General features: G+C 35.1%; 2 protein-coding genes across 2 annotated transcripts; both read left to right on the top strand.

Moving 5' to 3' along the window:
* The first annotated feature begins 806 nt into the window (after window positions 1–806).
* LOC123555375 (uncharacterized) lies at window positions 807–3,652 on the top strand. The gene is made up of 3 exons (XM_053548474.1): window positions 807–1,017; window positions 2,260–2,388; window positions 2,729–3,652. The coding sequence occupies exons 1-3, from the start codon at window positions 963–965 to the stop codon at window positions 2,908–2,910; spliced, it is 366 nt and encodes a 121-aa protein (XP_053404449.1). The 5' UTR covers window positions 807–962; the 3' UTR covers window positions 2,911–3,652.
* Window positions 3,653–6,160: 2,508 nt separating this feature from the next.
* LOC123555376 (uncharacterized protein DDB_G0283357-like) lies at window positions 6,161–14,315 on the top strand. Its single transcript, XM_045346017.2, has 6 exons — window positions 6,161–6,271; window positions 6,623–8,301; window positions 8,516–8,647; window positions 10,083–10,189; window positions 12,440–12,596; window positions 13,663–14,315. The coding sequence occupies exons 2-6, from the start codon at window positions 6,624–6,626 to the stop codon at window positions 14,034–14,036; spliced, it is 2,448 nt and encodes an 815-aa protein (XP_045201952.2). The 5' UTR covers window positions 6,161–6,271; window position 6,623; the 3' UTR covers window positions 14,037–14,315.
* Window positions 14,316–15,266: the final 951 nt, after the last annotated feature.

The following is a 15,266-nucleotide window of genomic DNA, read 5'->3' as shown; positions in this document are numbered from 1 at the left end:
CGTTTGCGTGCTGGGGGATTCGTTTTGAGGAGGCTGCGCTTTTGGTGCGTGGCATTCCCTGTTTGATATTTTTCTTTGTTTTTTTTTACATTTCTTTTTTTTTTATTCACTGTCTTTTCAGTAAATATGTCTTTTTTGCATTACATTTCCGTCAAAACATTCATATTACGATAGACAGTCTTCAGTTTACGTGAATTTGATGTATCTGTCTCTGAATAAATTTCAGTGTCATTTTCATAGTTTGTTAGGCAGATGATTGTGTATAATAGAATTTGGTCTGCTGGAATAAATTCGACGTTACGAATTAAATAGTTTCCATTCATTTCCCGCTTTCAACAGCATCAATTTATTGCATGCCATCCCGAATATATAGCCAATTAGTTAGAGAATCCCAACGCAAAATTAAAACAAGCAGAGAGGAATTTGTATTGTAGACGAACATGTTAAATTTATATGTTCTTTGATTTTGCTTGCATATGTACAATGTATAATAAAACACACCAAGTAAAAACAAATTTATATTTTCCGCTGCGACAGGCAAATATCATGTGAAATGATAAGATAGAATAGTCGAACTAAATACTAACGTAATAGTTGTCTATGTGGAGAACATGTCTCAAATCCCCTACTCTTTCTTATACCCCTAGCGGGAATACAGTACTAACACCTATCCTGCATTCTAATTGTACTACGATTATGTGTGCATATAGTATTTATGAATAGTTTCTTATCTACCAACGATTATTAGTTAAAACATTTAAGAGACTCACATCTCTTCATCACCAGATAATAAACACTCATAACAGATAACGCTATAATATTCTACGTAGAAACGTTTACGTTTAAATACGCATTTGTAATTAAATTTGAATTGAAACTAAAGAAAGAGATATCGAAAACATTTAAAGAAATAAACTAACTATATACGAAAAAGCAATAAAAGGATACAGCTAGATCAAATTATGAAAGGAATAATTGAGATTGTACTACTTTCAGCGCTTATTCACTGCGCAGCAGGTATGTCTTGTATTTTTATATCGAGAGAACAATACTTAAATAGAACATTCTGGTTTGATTTAGTGCATCGAAATACATTTGGGTATCTGGTGTTTTCAAGTGGAAAATATTTTGAGTTTTCATGTAAAGCAAAAGCGAATTCGTTTTACTGCATGTCGCCTCAAAGATGTTTACAAGAATTTTGTCATTTTTGTTGTTCTGCGTAAGAGAATAATATACTCGATTTTTCAATGTGAATTTTACGTTGGCATAAAGTGACAGGCGAACTGTTTTCTCTTATTTAAAAAAAAAAGAAAATTAAAAAAAATGCGAATCCAGAAAAGGCATATTCAACTTAGAAATTAAACCGCGAAACCAAATAAGATGTTTGCGCAGTTGTATGAATATTTTGTTGGTTTCGAAACATGATGTGATTTTCTTTTACAAGTTGCACATAAGAACAATTTTTTTTGTATTATGGGCACTACGTTTTCTACCCCCGTGTAAGCCAGTTAACAAAGCGTCTCAGTGTCAGGTTTCACTATTTCACTACGGATGAATACATTTTACTAGTATCTGCGTTTAACTTACGATTCAGTATATATTTACAAGGGATTCCTAGGTAGACTGGAAAAATAAAACACGTAGTTAATACAAAAAAAAGCCAAAACAAAAATGAAAACGTAGTGAAACGTAGCTATTTGTAATAGTACGTACTAATACGAAGTGCGCGGTGATATCAAGCAATATTTACCAAAAATTAACAAAACGTACAATACGACGTTGAAACATGTGGTAAAAATGAAAGTTGATAAGCTTAGATTATACGTCGTAGTACGCAGATGGCAGCCATATTTGCCTCAGTACGTTTTTAACATATTTTTCACGTTTTCGCTTCGTTTTGAGTACGTTATAATACGTTTTTCTGCGTTTTAGTAGGTATATGTTACGTAACTATATAGAAACACAACGTATGTTTAGATCAGTCCAAACAAACGTGTCGAGAGAAATCATCGTAATGTGCATAATCGTATCTGATACGTCTTTCTACGTGTATTGCCATTTTTTTCCGCACGTTAAAAGTACGTAGTAATACCAATTAAGCATTAATTAAAAAGTAACTGGCATAAAAATTGATTAAAGCTTGTGAAGCAGCATGTGAAATTTAAGAGCGAGAACTTGCATTTTTCACTAGTTTTCATTCTTGGTCCTAATTATGCACGTAGCTCTAGCATCAAGTGTCAGTTTTATTTCTGATTCCAGCTTTGGAATGCTATGAATGTTCGGACTGTACCGTTCCATTTAGTAGCTACTTTGCTGACACGGTCGAATGCAACAGTGCATCCTGTATGAAAATGAATTTAACAACTAAATTCAACAAGTTAGGAATAGGTAAGTATTACGGAATTCTATTTCGTTTCTTTGTCTTTACATTTGCCAACGTATATACTGCTACACGAAGACAATTATTAATACACTTTTAGTGATGTCAAAAATTACAATTTTATTTTGTGTATTCACTTAAAAACTACTTATCTAACATCATAACAGAGAACATGAACCATTTATCACTGGTTTATATCAACTAAAACAATATAATACGACTTTTCTGACATTATCGCTGATAGTCCAATACTTGACCTTGAGTTACCGTTTCCTGAAGATACAAGACACGAAGATTTATAACCAAATGAGAATACTAATGAATACTAGTACGTTAATTCTATTGCAGTGTCTCGAGGATGCAGCACATATGGCTTTGAAGCAGAACGATGTGAACTAACGGAAGTGTCTGGCACAACAAGCGAGATATGTTACTGTAATGAAGATGAATGCAACGGAACCAACGATATTAAAACGACAGTCACATTAATTGTTGTACTTTCAACTATTATGATTCTATTATTTTTCTAACATTTGAATGTGTGATGTGTATGTATAATGTTGAAGTATTTTGAAGTATTTTGATTATAGAAGAAGTATATCTTGCCTACCTAGTTGGGAAAGACAAAGTTGTCCGGGTAGGAGATCACTGTATCTTTTAAATTCAATAATTTACGATCTCTTTGAAAATGTTCCAGTAATATTAACGGTAGGCAAGAAAAGTGATATAACATATTTACTGTTTTTCCAACCCTTGTGATAGCGTGGCTAAAAAACCTCGATAGCGCTCGGTTTCCATTCTACCTGTTCCTCGGGTTTGGAAAAATCCTTTCTCGTACAAGCAAGCATGTAAGAACCCTATATTCTTGTACATTTTAAAAACATCAGTCCTCAAATAATATCCAAAACTACGTAACACATTTCTGTATCAATACTTTCAGACTGAATGAACATTGCAAATGAGTGTTTGTATTTAATCATGCTTATAACAGGCAATTTCTGTTAAAGTCTTCGTCAACTGGAATGTGCTAAATAATTAATTGTTATTCCTTAGATGATTATGGACGAGGATGTAATATCGCGGGAGATGAGGCAATATTGAAATGCATATGAGGCATTGGACATACATATTCACATTATTTCATACATTACAAAAGACATTACACCTAACATTCATTTTCTATAGGCTAGTGTGAAAGTTTATATGAGCTGAGAGGTATGATAAATTCTGTTTGAGAGCTTGTGTCGTCATATCTACAGGCAATGCAGAGAAATAGATTTAATGTTTGTCCTTCTTTATCATCGAAAAAAGCCACATTATCATGCGTACGTTTTTGATATTTGTTTTAAACAAATTTTAAAATTCACTTTTGCTATATTATTATTAGGGAACTAGAATTACCTGTGAAATTTGTGCCATTTTCAGTATAATAAATATATAAAGTAGTTCTTCCCATTTGTTTAAAAGTGTAAACTAAAGTTTGTAAGTAGAAATGCAGAAAGATGTCGATAGGCTATGCTATCATGCCCCTTACATCCCGGCAGTGGAGTGATGAATCTATACCGTCGGCCTACGAAGGATGGTGGAAGGAAACATACGATCTTCTACTAAATTGAATCCCTACATGATATGATCTTTATATCTTCATACTTAAATCTCGACGAATAACGGAAGCAAGATATGTTTTGCAGAACATAAATAGAAGAAAATTTGTTGAAAACTTTACAGAAACAACAGTTTACAGCCTCGCTAAAACTGAATGTTAAAAGCCCGTGCTGGCGCTAAAGAGTGACTACGGCTTTTATTTCCCCAGAGAAAATTCAGTCAAAAATCTAGTTTAAGGTAATAGTGCGATTTTCATTATTTAAAGGATTAATTGTATTGTGACCATGCAGATTACATACCTCACACAATGCATGCTTCCACTCCAGGTTAATGAATAGTTGATCTACACTTTACCGTTTGAATATAATTGTATAAACAGTTTACAAATATTCTGGTTACTAATTTAGACTTTTAATTTTCAAATACTTATTTCAAATAATGTATTTCTCATACGTTTACTCTGTTCGTTTTTGTTCCTCTTGATTCAGAACGCATTTAACACTTTACAAGAATACTTCGCGTGTAATTTATGAATCGTTATATAACTTGTGCCATATAAAAGATTTCATCCCAATACTTTACAGTATTTCAATGATACCAAAACAAAAGATAGCCAGTCAGTATGACATATCTACCTACCACATATTTAAAGATATTGAGATGTTATATCACGAATAAGTATGCATTTTCGTAAACATTTGAATAGAATTTTGACTCCTTATACGTTTTATAAATGTAGTGTCCTTTTTTTTGGGGGGGGGGGGGGGGGGGGGGGGGGGGGGGGGGTGTTGTTGCAATGCAGCATGTAAAAATATTTATAGACGTTATTTGATGTGCTTAAAGAACCAACTTTGTAGTGAGCATAGTGCCCGTCGTCAAAGATAAATATCAAATGGCCCACCCACATCATTTGATAAAATATGGTATGTGGCCCATCCATATCATTTCATAAAATATGGTATGAACTTTCACACGGATGTTACCACTATGAGTACATATAAAGTACACTAAGTTTTCCTCGTGATTACGAGGTGACATATTATCGGTTGTATCCAAAATGAGTGTAGTTTAGCAGCATATGAACGCTGACAATTTGTCTTAGTGCAGGTGATTAAAATCAACGACTTTTTGATTGATCTTCTCGATTACGGATGTACGTGTCATATATGTACTGGTATTTGAGTACTTTAAGGTATTAGGTCACTAATAGTAATGTTTACAAAATGGCATTTGCTTGGTATATTCTGAAAGGTAACCGTGTTTTGCACTATTTTGCAAATTTTAAACAACTTTTACCGTGCCATTTTTTATAAATTTTGAATAACTTACGGTATCTCCTCAAGCTCAAGTAGAGACAAATTTCAAAGTGATAGCCACTATCCAAAACGTTTGCAGAGAACTCATTTTACCATTAATTTCAATAGAAGAAACATCAAACTATTGGTAAACTATTATAAAACACAAAATAAAAATGTCAATATCATTTTTTCTATGGTGCCTCAAGTAAACGGATTTAATGAGACAGAATTCATAATTCAACATTGAAAACATAAGGTCGAATGATGTGTTTCTGTTTTGGATTTTGCTTACTCCATTTAAAAATAACCTTAGGGAAGATATAAAACCTACCTAAATTTCTTCCACAATATATAATCTAAGAGTGAAAGCAAAATAGAGAACTTTCACCGCGTGTAACTCAATATTTTTAAAGATGTGTAACTCTACCCCTTCTGTTTAAGTAGTAAATTCACTTTGAACACCAAGAAATCGCTTATAACATTCATCTTTTTCCATTTTTGTACAAAAAATCAATAGTAAGTCTTGAAAGAAGTAAAAACTTACTAGTAAAAAAGGAAAATAAAGAAAAAAAATTTGGGTCCCATTAGGGCTTGAACCTACGCACCCCTAAGAACTGCAGTAAAAGTAGGTTTATGGTAGGAATTGAATACTCTTCAAAAAGGAGGTTCTCTATTAGTGATCTAATACCTTAAAGCTGTTGATCTGTTCGTACTGTACAAGGGTTGGTGGGTTAGATGAAGCATATGGGATTATACTACCTCTAAGGGATTATATCTCTAATTACTGCTTGTAACAGTATTATCCTCTATGAGTACGCTCATTATCCATGTAACACGTGCCGCAGAAAGGATTGGCCGAAACAGAAATGCTATATATAAGTATTCACTTTTAAAAGGGTTAACAGGGATCAAACAGAGAAAGAACAGTCAACGATTGAAGGACAAAGTGTATTTCAATTTGAAATGTATATTTTGTTAACAAATACAGGTAATAACATATACTGTTATATTCAATCATAAATATACTGATTTTGAGGTTTAAAAAGTACTAATTTGTCTAAATTTTACATTCGAATATTTATATCAGCGTTACCCAGTTTTTCAGATGCAAAATGGACTTTAAGATATCATACACGTATCTCGAATTTTAATAACAAACACAAATAAAATTAAGGCGATTATAGAATAAAAATAAACAAATTTACTAGTAAATGACATTTGAAATTGTTTATGTTGTAGGCTTTTTATATTTTCCATGTTCTAAATACATTATTTTAGAAAACAAAACGTCATTTGTTCATGATATAAATATTTTTATAAATATATAATTTATATTCAGAATGAAAAGCATGTGGTTTCAAATCGCTGTGGTCTATGCCATCTTGGGTGCCATAGAGGCGACATGGGAGTCATTCGGCCGGTATCCCAGCTATCAACACCATACGTCGCATTCAAAAGATTCTCATGGCTCTAAAAGCTCTAAACATTTTTTCAATAAAGGCTCTCGAACGAGTAATTCAAACCATGACTGGAATCACGGGAATATATTGAATAAGGGACATACTTTTAATAATGGGAATACCTGGAATAAGGGAAGTATCTTGAATAATGGGAATGCTGGGAATAAAGTAAATACATGGACTCACGGTAATATCTGGAATAAGGTGAATACGTGGAACAACGGGAACGGTAATGGTGAAAAAGGTTCTGACTCGCATGATAAATCCTCAAAGGGACCCATGACAAGTTCGAGAAATTTTGGAAATAGTCGGCACACTTCGCATTCTGGAACTCAGTCAGGTAAAGGAATGTTTCATAGCTGGGCGGATAAATTCAAAGGAATCGGAAATACATGGCTTCGTTCTAAAATAGATCAGTATAAGAATAAATACACAGACATGAAAAAGTCACCTGAAATACCTCCCGCAACTAATCATGATGAAAACAGTACTGAAGAGGAGTCTAAATCATCAGAGCATCAAGAGTCCGAACAATCTTCCAGTAAAGTCAAAACTCACAAAAGTGAAAAAGATAAATCGCACAAGACAGATATGGAATCTTCAGCGGGATCAAAGGATTCTGGAAAGTCTAAACACGATGATAAAAGTAAAAGTAAATCTGCGAAGTCAGATAAAAGTAAAACAGGATCTAAGAAGTCCGACCACTCATCGCACAAGTCGAAAGAATCAAAGGAAAAGTCTAAACACGATGATAAAAGTAAAAGTAAAACAGGATCTAAAAAGTCCGACCACTCATCGCACAAGTCGAAAGAACCAGAGGAAAAAGTATCGCAAAAGAGTTCACATTCAGCTTCCAGACCTTCATCACATAAATCTAGTTCTAAAGACAAATCTGAAAATTCGAAGTCTAAAGAGTCGTCTAAATCCTCATTGAAATCTAAAAGTTTAGAAAAAGAAAAATCTAAAATGACGAAACAAACGTCGTCATCGCACTCAAAAGGAATCCAATGGCCGCCAAAGGATGAAAGTAAATCATTACCCTGGCCTCCAAAAGACAAAAGTCAGGGAAACCAATGGCCACCAAAAAGTAAAAGTAAACCATTTCCCTGGCCGCCGAAGGAAAAAAGTCAAGGATTCCCAAGGCCACCAAAGAATGAGAGTAAACAATTTCCCTGGCCACCAAAGGACAGAAGCCAAGGATTTCCATGGCCGCCGAAGGATAAGAGTAAGCAATTTCCGTGGCCACCAAAGGACAAAAGTCAAGGATTTCCATGGCCACCGAAGGATAAGAGCAAGCAATTTCCGTGGCCACCGAACAGTAGGAGTAACGATTCAAAGGAACAATCTGATGAAAAGAGTACAAACAGTTCGTTGCCGAAAGATGATAACAATAAAAGTGTTCCGCCTAGAGAAAACAAAACAGATAACTTCCCGAACAAAAGTGAAGAAAAATCAAATGGTAATCTTCCATTTCCTCCCAGAAGCAGTAAAGAAAGTGTTCCTTTTCAACCAAACGAAAGCGGTTCTACGAAAGAAAAATCGTCAATTGAACCTAAATGTAAGTGCAGTAAATTAGTCAACTAATTTGACGCCATGTTTTTGTAGCAATTTGTGCACAATGTTCAATAGTCATATATATCTTATGATAATATCAGTATTTATAAATTCCTTCAAATTTAAATTACTCTGAAGTCCTTTCATAGTAGCAAAATACATGTAATATGAATGTATATAACGTACAAATTGCAGTAGTTTTTCTATCTTACATTTAGCGGAAGAAGAAGAATTGCCAAGATTTGGACCAACTCTTAAACCACCCTACAAGAAACCGAAAGTTTGTAAAAAGGTCACGCCATCCTGCTGTGTGGGAGGGGCAGTTACAATAGATTTAAACAAAGCTAGAGGTAGTTATTCAGATACATAATGTTTACTTTAAATCACTCACTTCAAAGACATGTAAGTAAAAGCTATTGTATATCAGTTATGAATTAATAACCACACGTGTATATGCAAATGCTTTGTTGTTCCAAGAATATTAAGGTAAACCAAATAATTCTGAAGTAGTTTTATATCAATGCATACAGTTTTATTACTGTGCTGTTGAGAGGGAAATACTAGCATCTTTCCGTTTATTCATGTTTGTTGTGGAAAAACACGAAATAAAGAGGTTAAATGCAGATAATGTATACTAAAACAAACAAGTGAATATGATCAACTTGAAATAAAGCAATTAAGTTAAAACATTTACAAACACTAAATGTCTATATAAGAAATATAACTTAAATAACATTGTCGGCCTAAGCAGCCGACAATTATCTACAGTATCACCGTCCTTTTCCGCACAGAAAGTACTATTCAGATTCTGTTTAGTACCGTGGCTGATTTCTGCCATTTCGTGTGTTCGTGTCGGCGAGGCGAAATGTCGAAGTAACGAAAACACGAAAGGTCGAAATAATGCTTATTTGTTCGTGTCGGCGGGTCGAAATGTCGAAGACACGAAAACACGAAAGATCGAAAACTGCTTATTTGTCGTGTGTTCGCCTTTCAACTTTCGAGGCGAACACACGAGGACACGAAACATTGAAGGCGAAATAACGAAAATTAAAGGGCGAACACACGAACTTTTGTAGCTTTCACTTTTCGTGTCGGCAGGTATTAAAACTTCGTGTTGTCGACCTTTCGTGTTTTCGTGTCTTCGACACGCCAACACGAAAACACGACAAATGTGCAATTTCGTACTTCCGTGTATTCGCCTTCCGGTAGGCATGCGCATAACAAATACACATATGCTGCTGAAAGTTGCTATACACAATGTCCGCATCATTTTGCTAGATGACTGTATATTACTGTACATTACTGTATTAAGGCAGACCCCATTTGTCGTGTGTTCGTGTCGGCGGGTCGAAGTAACGAAAGGTCGTAAACAGCTCAATTGTCGTGTGTTCGCCTTTCGAGGCGAATACACGAAGACACGACAAACGAAGGGCGACAACACGACGTTTTAATACCTACAGACACGAAATGTAATTAATACAAAAGTTTGTATGTTCGCCTCTGAAATTTCGTTATTTCGCCTTCAATGTTTCGTTACTTCGTGTATTCGCCTCGAAAGTCGAAAGGCGAAAACACGACAAATAAGCATTTCGACCTTTTGTGATTTCGTTACTTCGACATTTTGCCTCGCCGATACGAACACACGCAATGGCAAAAGCCAACCACCATAGTTTAGTGTAATGACATCCGATGTGTTTCTTTATATTTAGACTTTTTCATGCATTAGTTGAACGATTTCATACAATAAAAAATACACACATGTTTTTCTTTTAAAATAAACCACAGGCAAACAGAGCAAAACAGGAAGCGTTGATGGTGTGAGTGTTCTTGGAATTGAGAAAGGTCAAGGACATAACAAGAAGCACGCATGTAGTTCAAGTGCCCTGATTATGGTAAGATATTGTGGGAAGAACGCTTAGTTTACTTTCTGCGTTTTAATAGCACAGATTTTTCCATTGCACTGTCTTGTTTGTTTGTTTTGCTTGGTTTAACGTCGCACCGACACAATTATAGGTCATTCGGCGACTTTCCAGCTTTAATGGTGGAGGAACACTCCTGGTGCCCGTCCGTGCGTGCATTATTTCATCATGAGAGAGAGCATCTGGGTAGAACCACCGACTTTCTGTAAGCCAGCTGAATTGCTTCCTCATATGAAGAATTCACCGTCCCAAGTTAGGCTCAAACCCACATCGGTAAGGGGCAAGTGAATTTAAGTCAACAACCTTAACCAATCGGCCACAGAGGCCCATTCATTGCACTGTCAGACACTGTGTCGCCAAAACACTATCATATAGTCTGTCATTGTTTAGACCGTCAGGTATATCACCAGTGCACTGTCAGATATTAGTTTATCATTACACTGTCAGAAAGTATATCATTATGTGAATGTCAGATTGTATGTCACAATCACTCTGACAAATTGTTTCACTTCAAGATAGCATGTCGTCGTTGCACTGTCAGATATATTTGCTAACTTTCATTCGTTTTTATCAGGGGGTGGGGAGTGGGGAGGGTGTTTGCGCCCATTTTCGAAAAACAATATCAGTTGTGTAGCGGCCGAAAGCTAACCTAACCAGTTTTCATGGATTCTGTACCAGTACTTATCTGTTCTCCGCAATAAACTGCCAAGTACACCACATTAATCAGAGGTGGAGGACGAAAGATTAAAGACACAATGTCTTTTATCAATCGCCAGGGAGAATACACGCCTCACTCATGGTTCGACCTCACGACCCTGCGATCAATAAAGTTACGCTCTCCCTATGGAGCTTAGCGATCTTACTGTAGGATTATGTCACTGCTTGTAGGTGCAGTTCGTATTTGCACTGTCACACACAACCAGTGATATATTTTTTTCTTGCATGCCATATTCACCAGATCATTGTAAAAATGACCTCAACAAATCACTTTCGTATAGCACTTCTTTCTTAAGGTAGCGTTTAAACAAAGCGCGGGTATACAGGAAATAAGTCATGAAGATGAAAGAAACGTTGTAGTAACGGTTAAGTGTATCATCTTCGATGCAACTTTATGTTTTTTTAATCTTAACTTTTTTAATTGAGTAATACACAACAAGAAACAAAGAGGAACTATCAATGTACTTGATTTTATCCTGGTTTACTTGAAAATTAATAATTACTGCACGAATCTGTTACAAAGATATAGTTTGTTATTTACAGTATGAGAGTCATCTTACACCAAGGTGTGCAAGATTGATTGGTTCAGCACCGATAGAAACATAGGAGCAATATGATTACGGCCGTCATTACACTGTCAGATAGTATGCCGCCAAAACACTGTCAGATAGTATGCCTCCAAAACACTGTCAGATAGTATGCCGGCAAAACACTGTCAGATAGTATGACGCCAAAACACTGTCAGATAGTATGCCGCCAAAACACTGTCAGATAGTATGCCTCCAAAACACTGTCAGATAGTATGCCGGCAAAACACTGTCAGATAGTATGCCGCCAAAACACTGTCAGATAGTATGCCGCCAAAACACTGTCAGATAGTATGCCGCCAAAACACTGTCAGATAGTATGACGCCAAAACACTGTCAGATAGTATGACGCCAAAACACTGTCAGATAGTAGTTTGCTATTACACAGCCAGATATTATGTCGCCGTAACACTGCCACATAATGGTTTCCTATTATACTGTCAGATAATATGCCGTCATTACTCTCTCAGATAGATATGTAGACCTATCCTGCATCAGTACAATCAGTTTAATAATAAATGTTTGCATACTTAGCAATATTTTAATTCAATAGTTAAACTAAATGTAAAAATAAAGTTAATGCCTCGCTTTTTAGTTAATGTTTTAGCAATAAGTCAAACTAATCGGTATGCGGGTATTATATTTAAAGTCTTCAGATATGTCCTTATACCTTGTAATTTCACATTGTTATCCTTGCATGCGACTAACAAAACATCGAATTTACTTTTTAAAAAAGAGGTTTTAAAAGCCTTGATGCAAATCGAGCGTTTACCAAGAGACTTGCTTGTTCGTTTTCTAAGACTATTGTAAATGGGACTCGTTGTTAATCTGGTGCATTATTAAGTTTACAGAACAGTTCCTTTATTTTGTTATCCATGAGATCTTTAAATTTATGCAAAATGATTTTTCATAAATTCAGGTAGACTTTGACAAAATAGACAACACCGGATGCTTCCGTTGCCTGGAGGCGCCATACTGCGGTAAACGCATGTTGAAAATCGAACTGAAATTGTCAAATGGAAAGAGAAACGGCTGGCTGTTCAATGTTGGTGACAGTGATTCAAATAATGGTTACAGTAAGTATATTAGTTATAAATAAGTATATAAGTCAAATAATGCTTACAGAACGTATACCAGTCATATAAAGGTTGCAGTAAACATATTGAAAAATAATGGTTACAGTAACTTACCAATCAGAAAGGGTTAGAATAAGTATGCCAGTCAATTAATGGTTACATATTGCATTTCAATTACGTAATGCTTACAGTAGGTATACCAGGCAAATAATAGTAACAGTTTACTAGTCAAATAATGGTTACAGGAAGTACACTGTCAAACAAAAGTTACAGAAAGTATACCAGTCAAATGATGGTGACATAACGTATATCAGTCCAATAATGGTTACAATAAAGCAGTACCAATAAAACAATGGATACAGTCAGGAAAAATGGTAATATTAAGTGTACCAGTCAAATAGTAGTTGCAGCTAGTATACAAAACAAACACATGGTAACATTTATAGTTTCCTTAAACGATATGAGTATACATTTTTCTTCTTACAATTATAATGTTGCTTACTTTTAAAATTCAAAAATCGAATTATTCAACCATATTTAGCTGATCAAGCTTTCCCTGTTCTTTTCAAAACATTGATGTATTAAGCTTCTTTTCGAATAAATTTTTATATCACAAAAAAGCAATTTTACGACGACGTTGGTCTGTGATACCAATGACGATTAACTGATATCTGTCAAACGGTCAAACGGACAAACATCTTGTTGTGAAAAGTATATAATTTTACCAATGTTTTTGTACAATTAATACCCATTTGTTAAGTTTGTTTGATGAAACGAATGAAATTAATACGTTGTGCAATTTTATTTAGTCTATAGTTGAAATGTGAAAATGTCTTTGAAAACATACTGTTTATGATGAAGGGTTAGATGTTTTGAATATATTCGTACATTTAGAGGTCTTGGTCTCTAATATGACTACATGTATTGATTAAGCATTTAATGAAATTCTTCTTTGAAAAACGCAGTACAGGAAGCAACTATCTAAAATAACAGCACGGCGCTGGAATGGTTAACTCTAATGAAATGCATTACTGATAAATAAATGAAAGTATATGTTTCTGTTCAGGGGGTGACAGTGATGACCAGATGAATGATGCGGAGACACAAGCCCTCTTCCCAAACATCACAGTCTACCCGAGCGACAAATGTCCCACAATCAACAGCTTGATGCATATAGTTAATGCTGTGGGCCACCATGTTGAAACAGTCACATTGTACATCAGCAATGAGCACATCAAGATCACCAATGACGACGGCTTAAACTTCAAGCTTTGTCATAAATGTCTGTATGCGTTAAATGGGCAGCCAGACAGTGGGCCTAATCGTGGACCAAATGAGAGGATTTGTATCGGGCTAAATAGAGTTGTGAAGGATTTATCCCGCACGGGATACGGAATTTGTTCTGCCACGTTTTCGTGGGAATGTCCTTGGTGTAACTAAGATTCTAGATTACTTTATAATATGATTATAATATGATAACTAGTAGTGACTTATTGTTTTCTGTAATTTCCTGTATTTTTATGTGTGAATAATTATATTTTTGCTTCTGTTTACTTCTGGTATGTTTATGAGTGCACTTCTGTGCATCTTATGAATGTACTACTCTCTTATCGTATGAATGTACTACTCTCTTATCATGTGAATGTACTACTCTCTTATCTTGTGAAAGTACTACTCTCTTATCTTGTGACTGTACTACTCTCTTCCAAAGTTGCAATCAAGCAAACAATAAAGCCAAGCTATATCCATTAAATCATTTTTCCAATAATTCATTCAGCCCACATTTTGTCGACAATCATGATACACATGTAAAGCAATTTCGAAAAAAAATGACTTTTGAGAAAAAAATATATGACTTTAATGTACAGCGAGAACTTCAAGTAAGCTTTCATTCTTTTTGGTCATGTGATAACAATTAAATACTGTCATCATCATTTTGTTTTATTACGGGTTTAACGTTACACTGACATTAGAATGCGTCATGATTTTGTGTTGGACGAAGACCAAGGTGTCTATCCGGGCGTTATTACAAGCACGGATGGACATCTGGCTAGAACTAACTGCCTCCTCAAGGAAGCTGAAAGTCACTTTAACATTATTTTGAAGGAAACTGCTTAGACAAGCACTTTATCCCCGTCTTGCAAATTGCCTTGTTTTTTCGGTACAAGACCAGCGTTGATACCCGCAGACTGTGTTCCTGTTGATGCTGTGAACATAAATCTTAAAACATATTATTTTAAGTAAACTTGAACTTTTGCATGCATTCAAAATAGCCGACTAAACAAAATCTTCTTTTATGTTTCCTATCTTTAGCTTTCTGTTCCCACATGAGAAGATTACCACCAGGCACACACTTCTACAGACAAATAAATCACCCCAGACAATCTACAAAGCAACAGTAATTCAATTCTCAGTGACATCTTGTCGCTCATGATTTTCATTATAAAGAAATAAACATTGGTTGTAAGCAGTTAAAGACTGATCTCTGTGGTTCACCGAAAGTATTTTAATTTGATTGATGCAACTTCTATTGATTTTGTATATTTTTTCTCTAGGAATCTCTAAGTATATCCATAACAGGCATTTTCACAGAATCTATGGGGGGAATTATAACAGTTGTATTCAGGTCGAGTAGACTTTACCGGGCCTGGTCATATGAGGCGCTTGCGC

Source organism: Mercenaria mercenaria, chromosome 7 (assembly GCF_021730395.1).
Source record: "Mercenaria mercenaria strain notata chromosome 7, MADL_Memer_1, whole genome shotgun sequence".
In the NCBI taxonomy this organism is placed as follows: domain Eukaryota; kingdom Metazoa; phylum Mollusca; class Bivalvia; order Venerida; family Veneridae; genus Mercenaria; species Mercenaria mercenaria.
The sequence above is the reverse complement of the archived record's forward strand: the minus strand, read 5'-3'. Positions and strand labels throughout refer to the sequence as shown.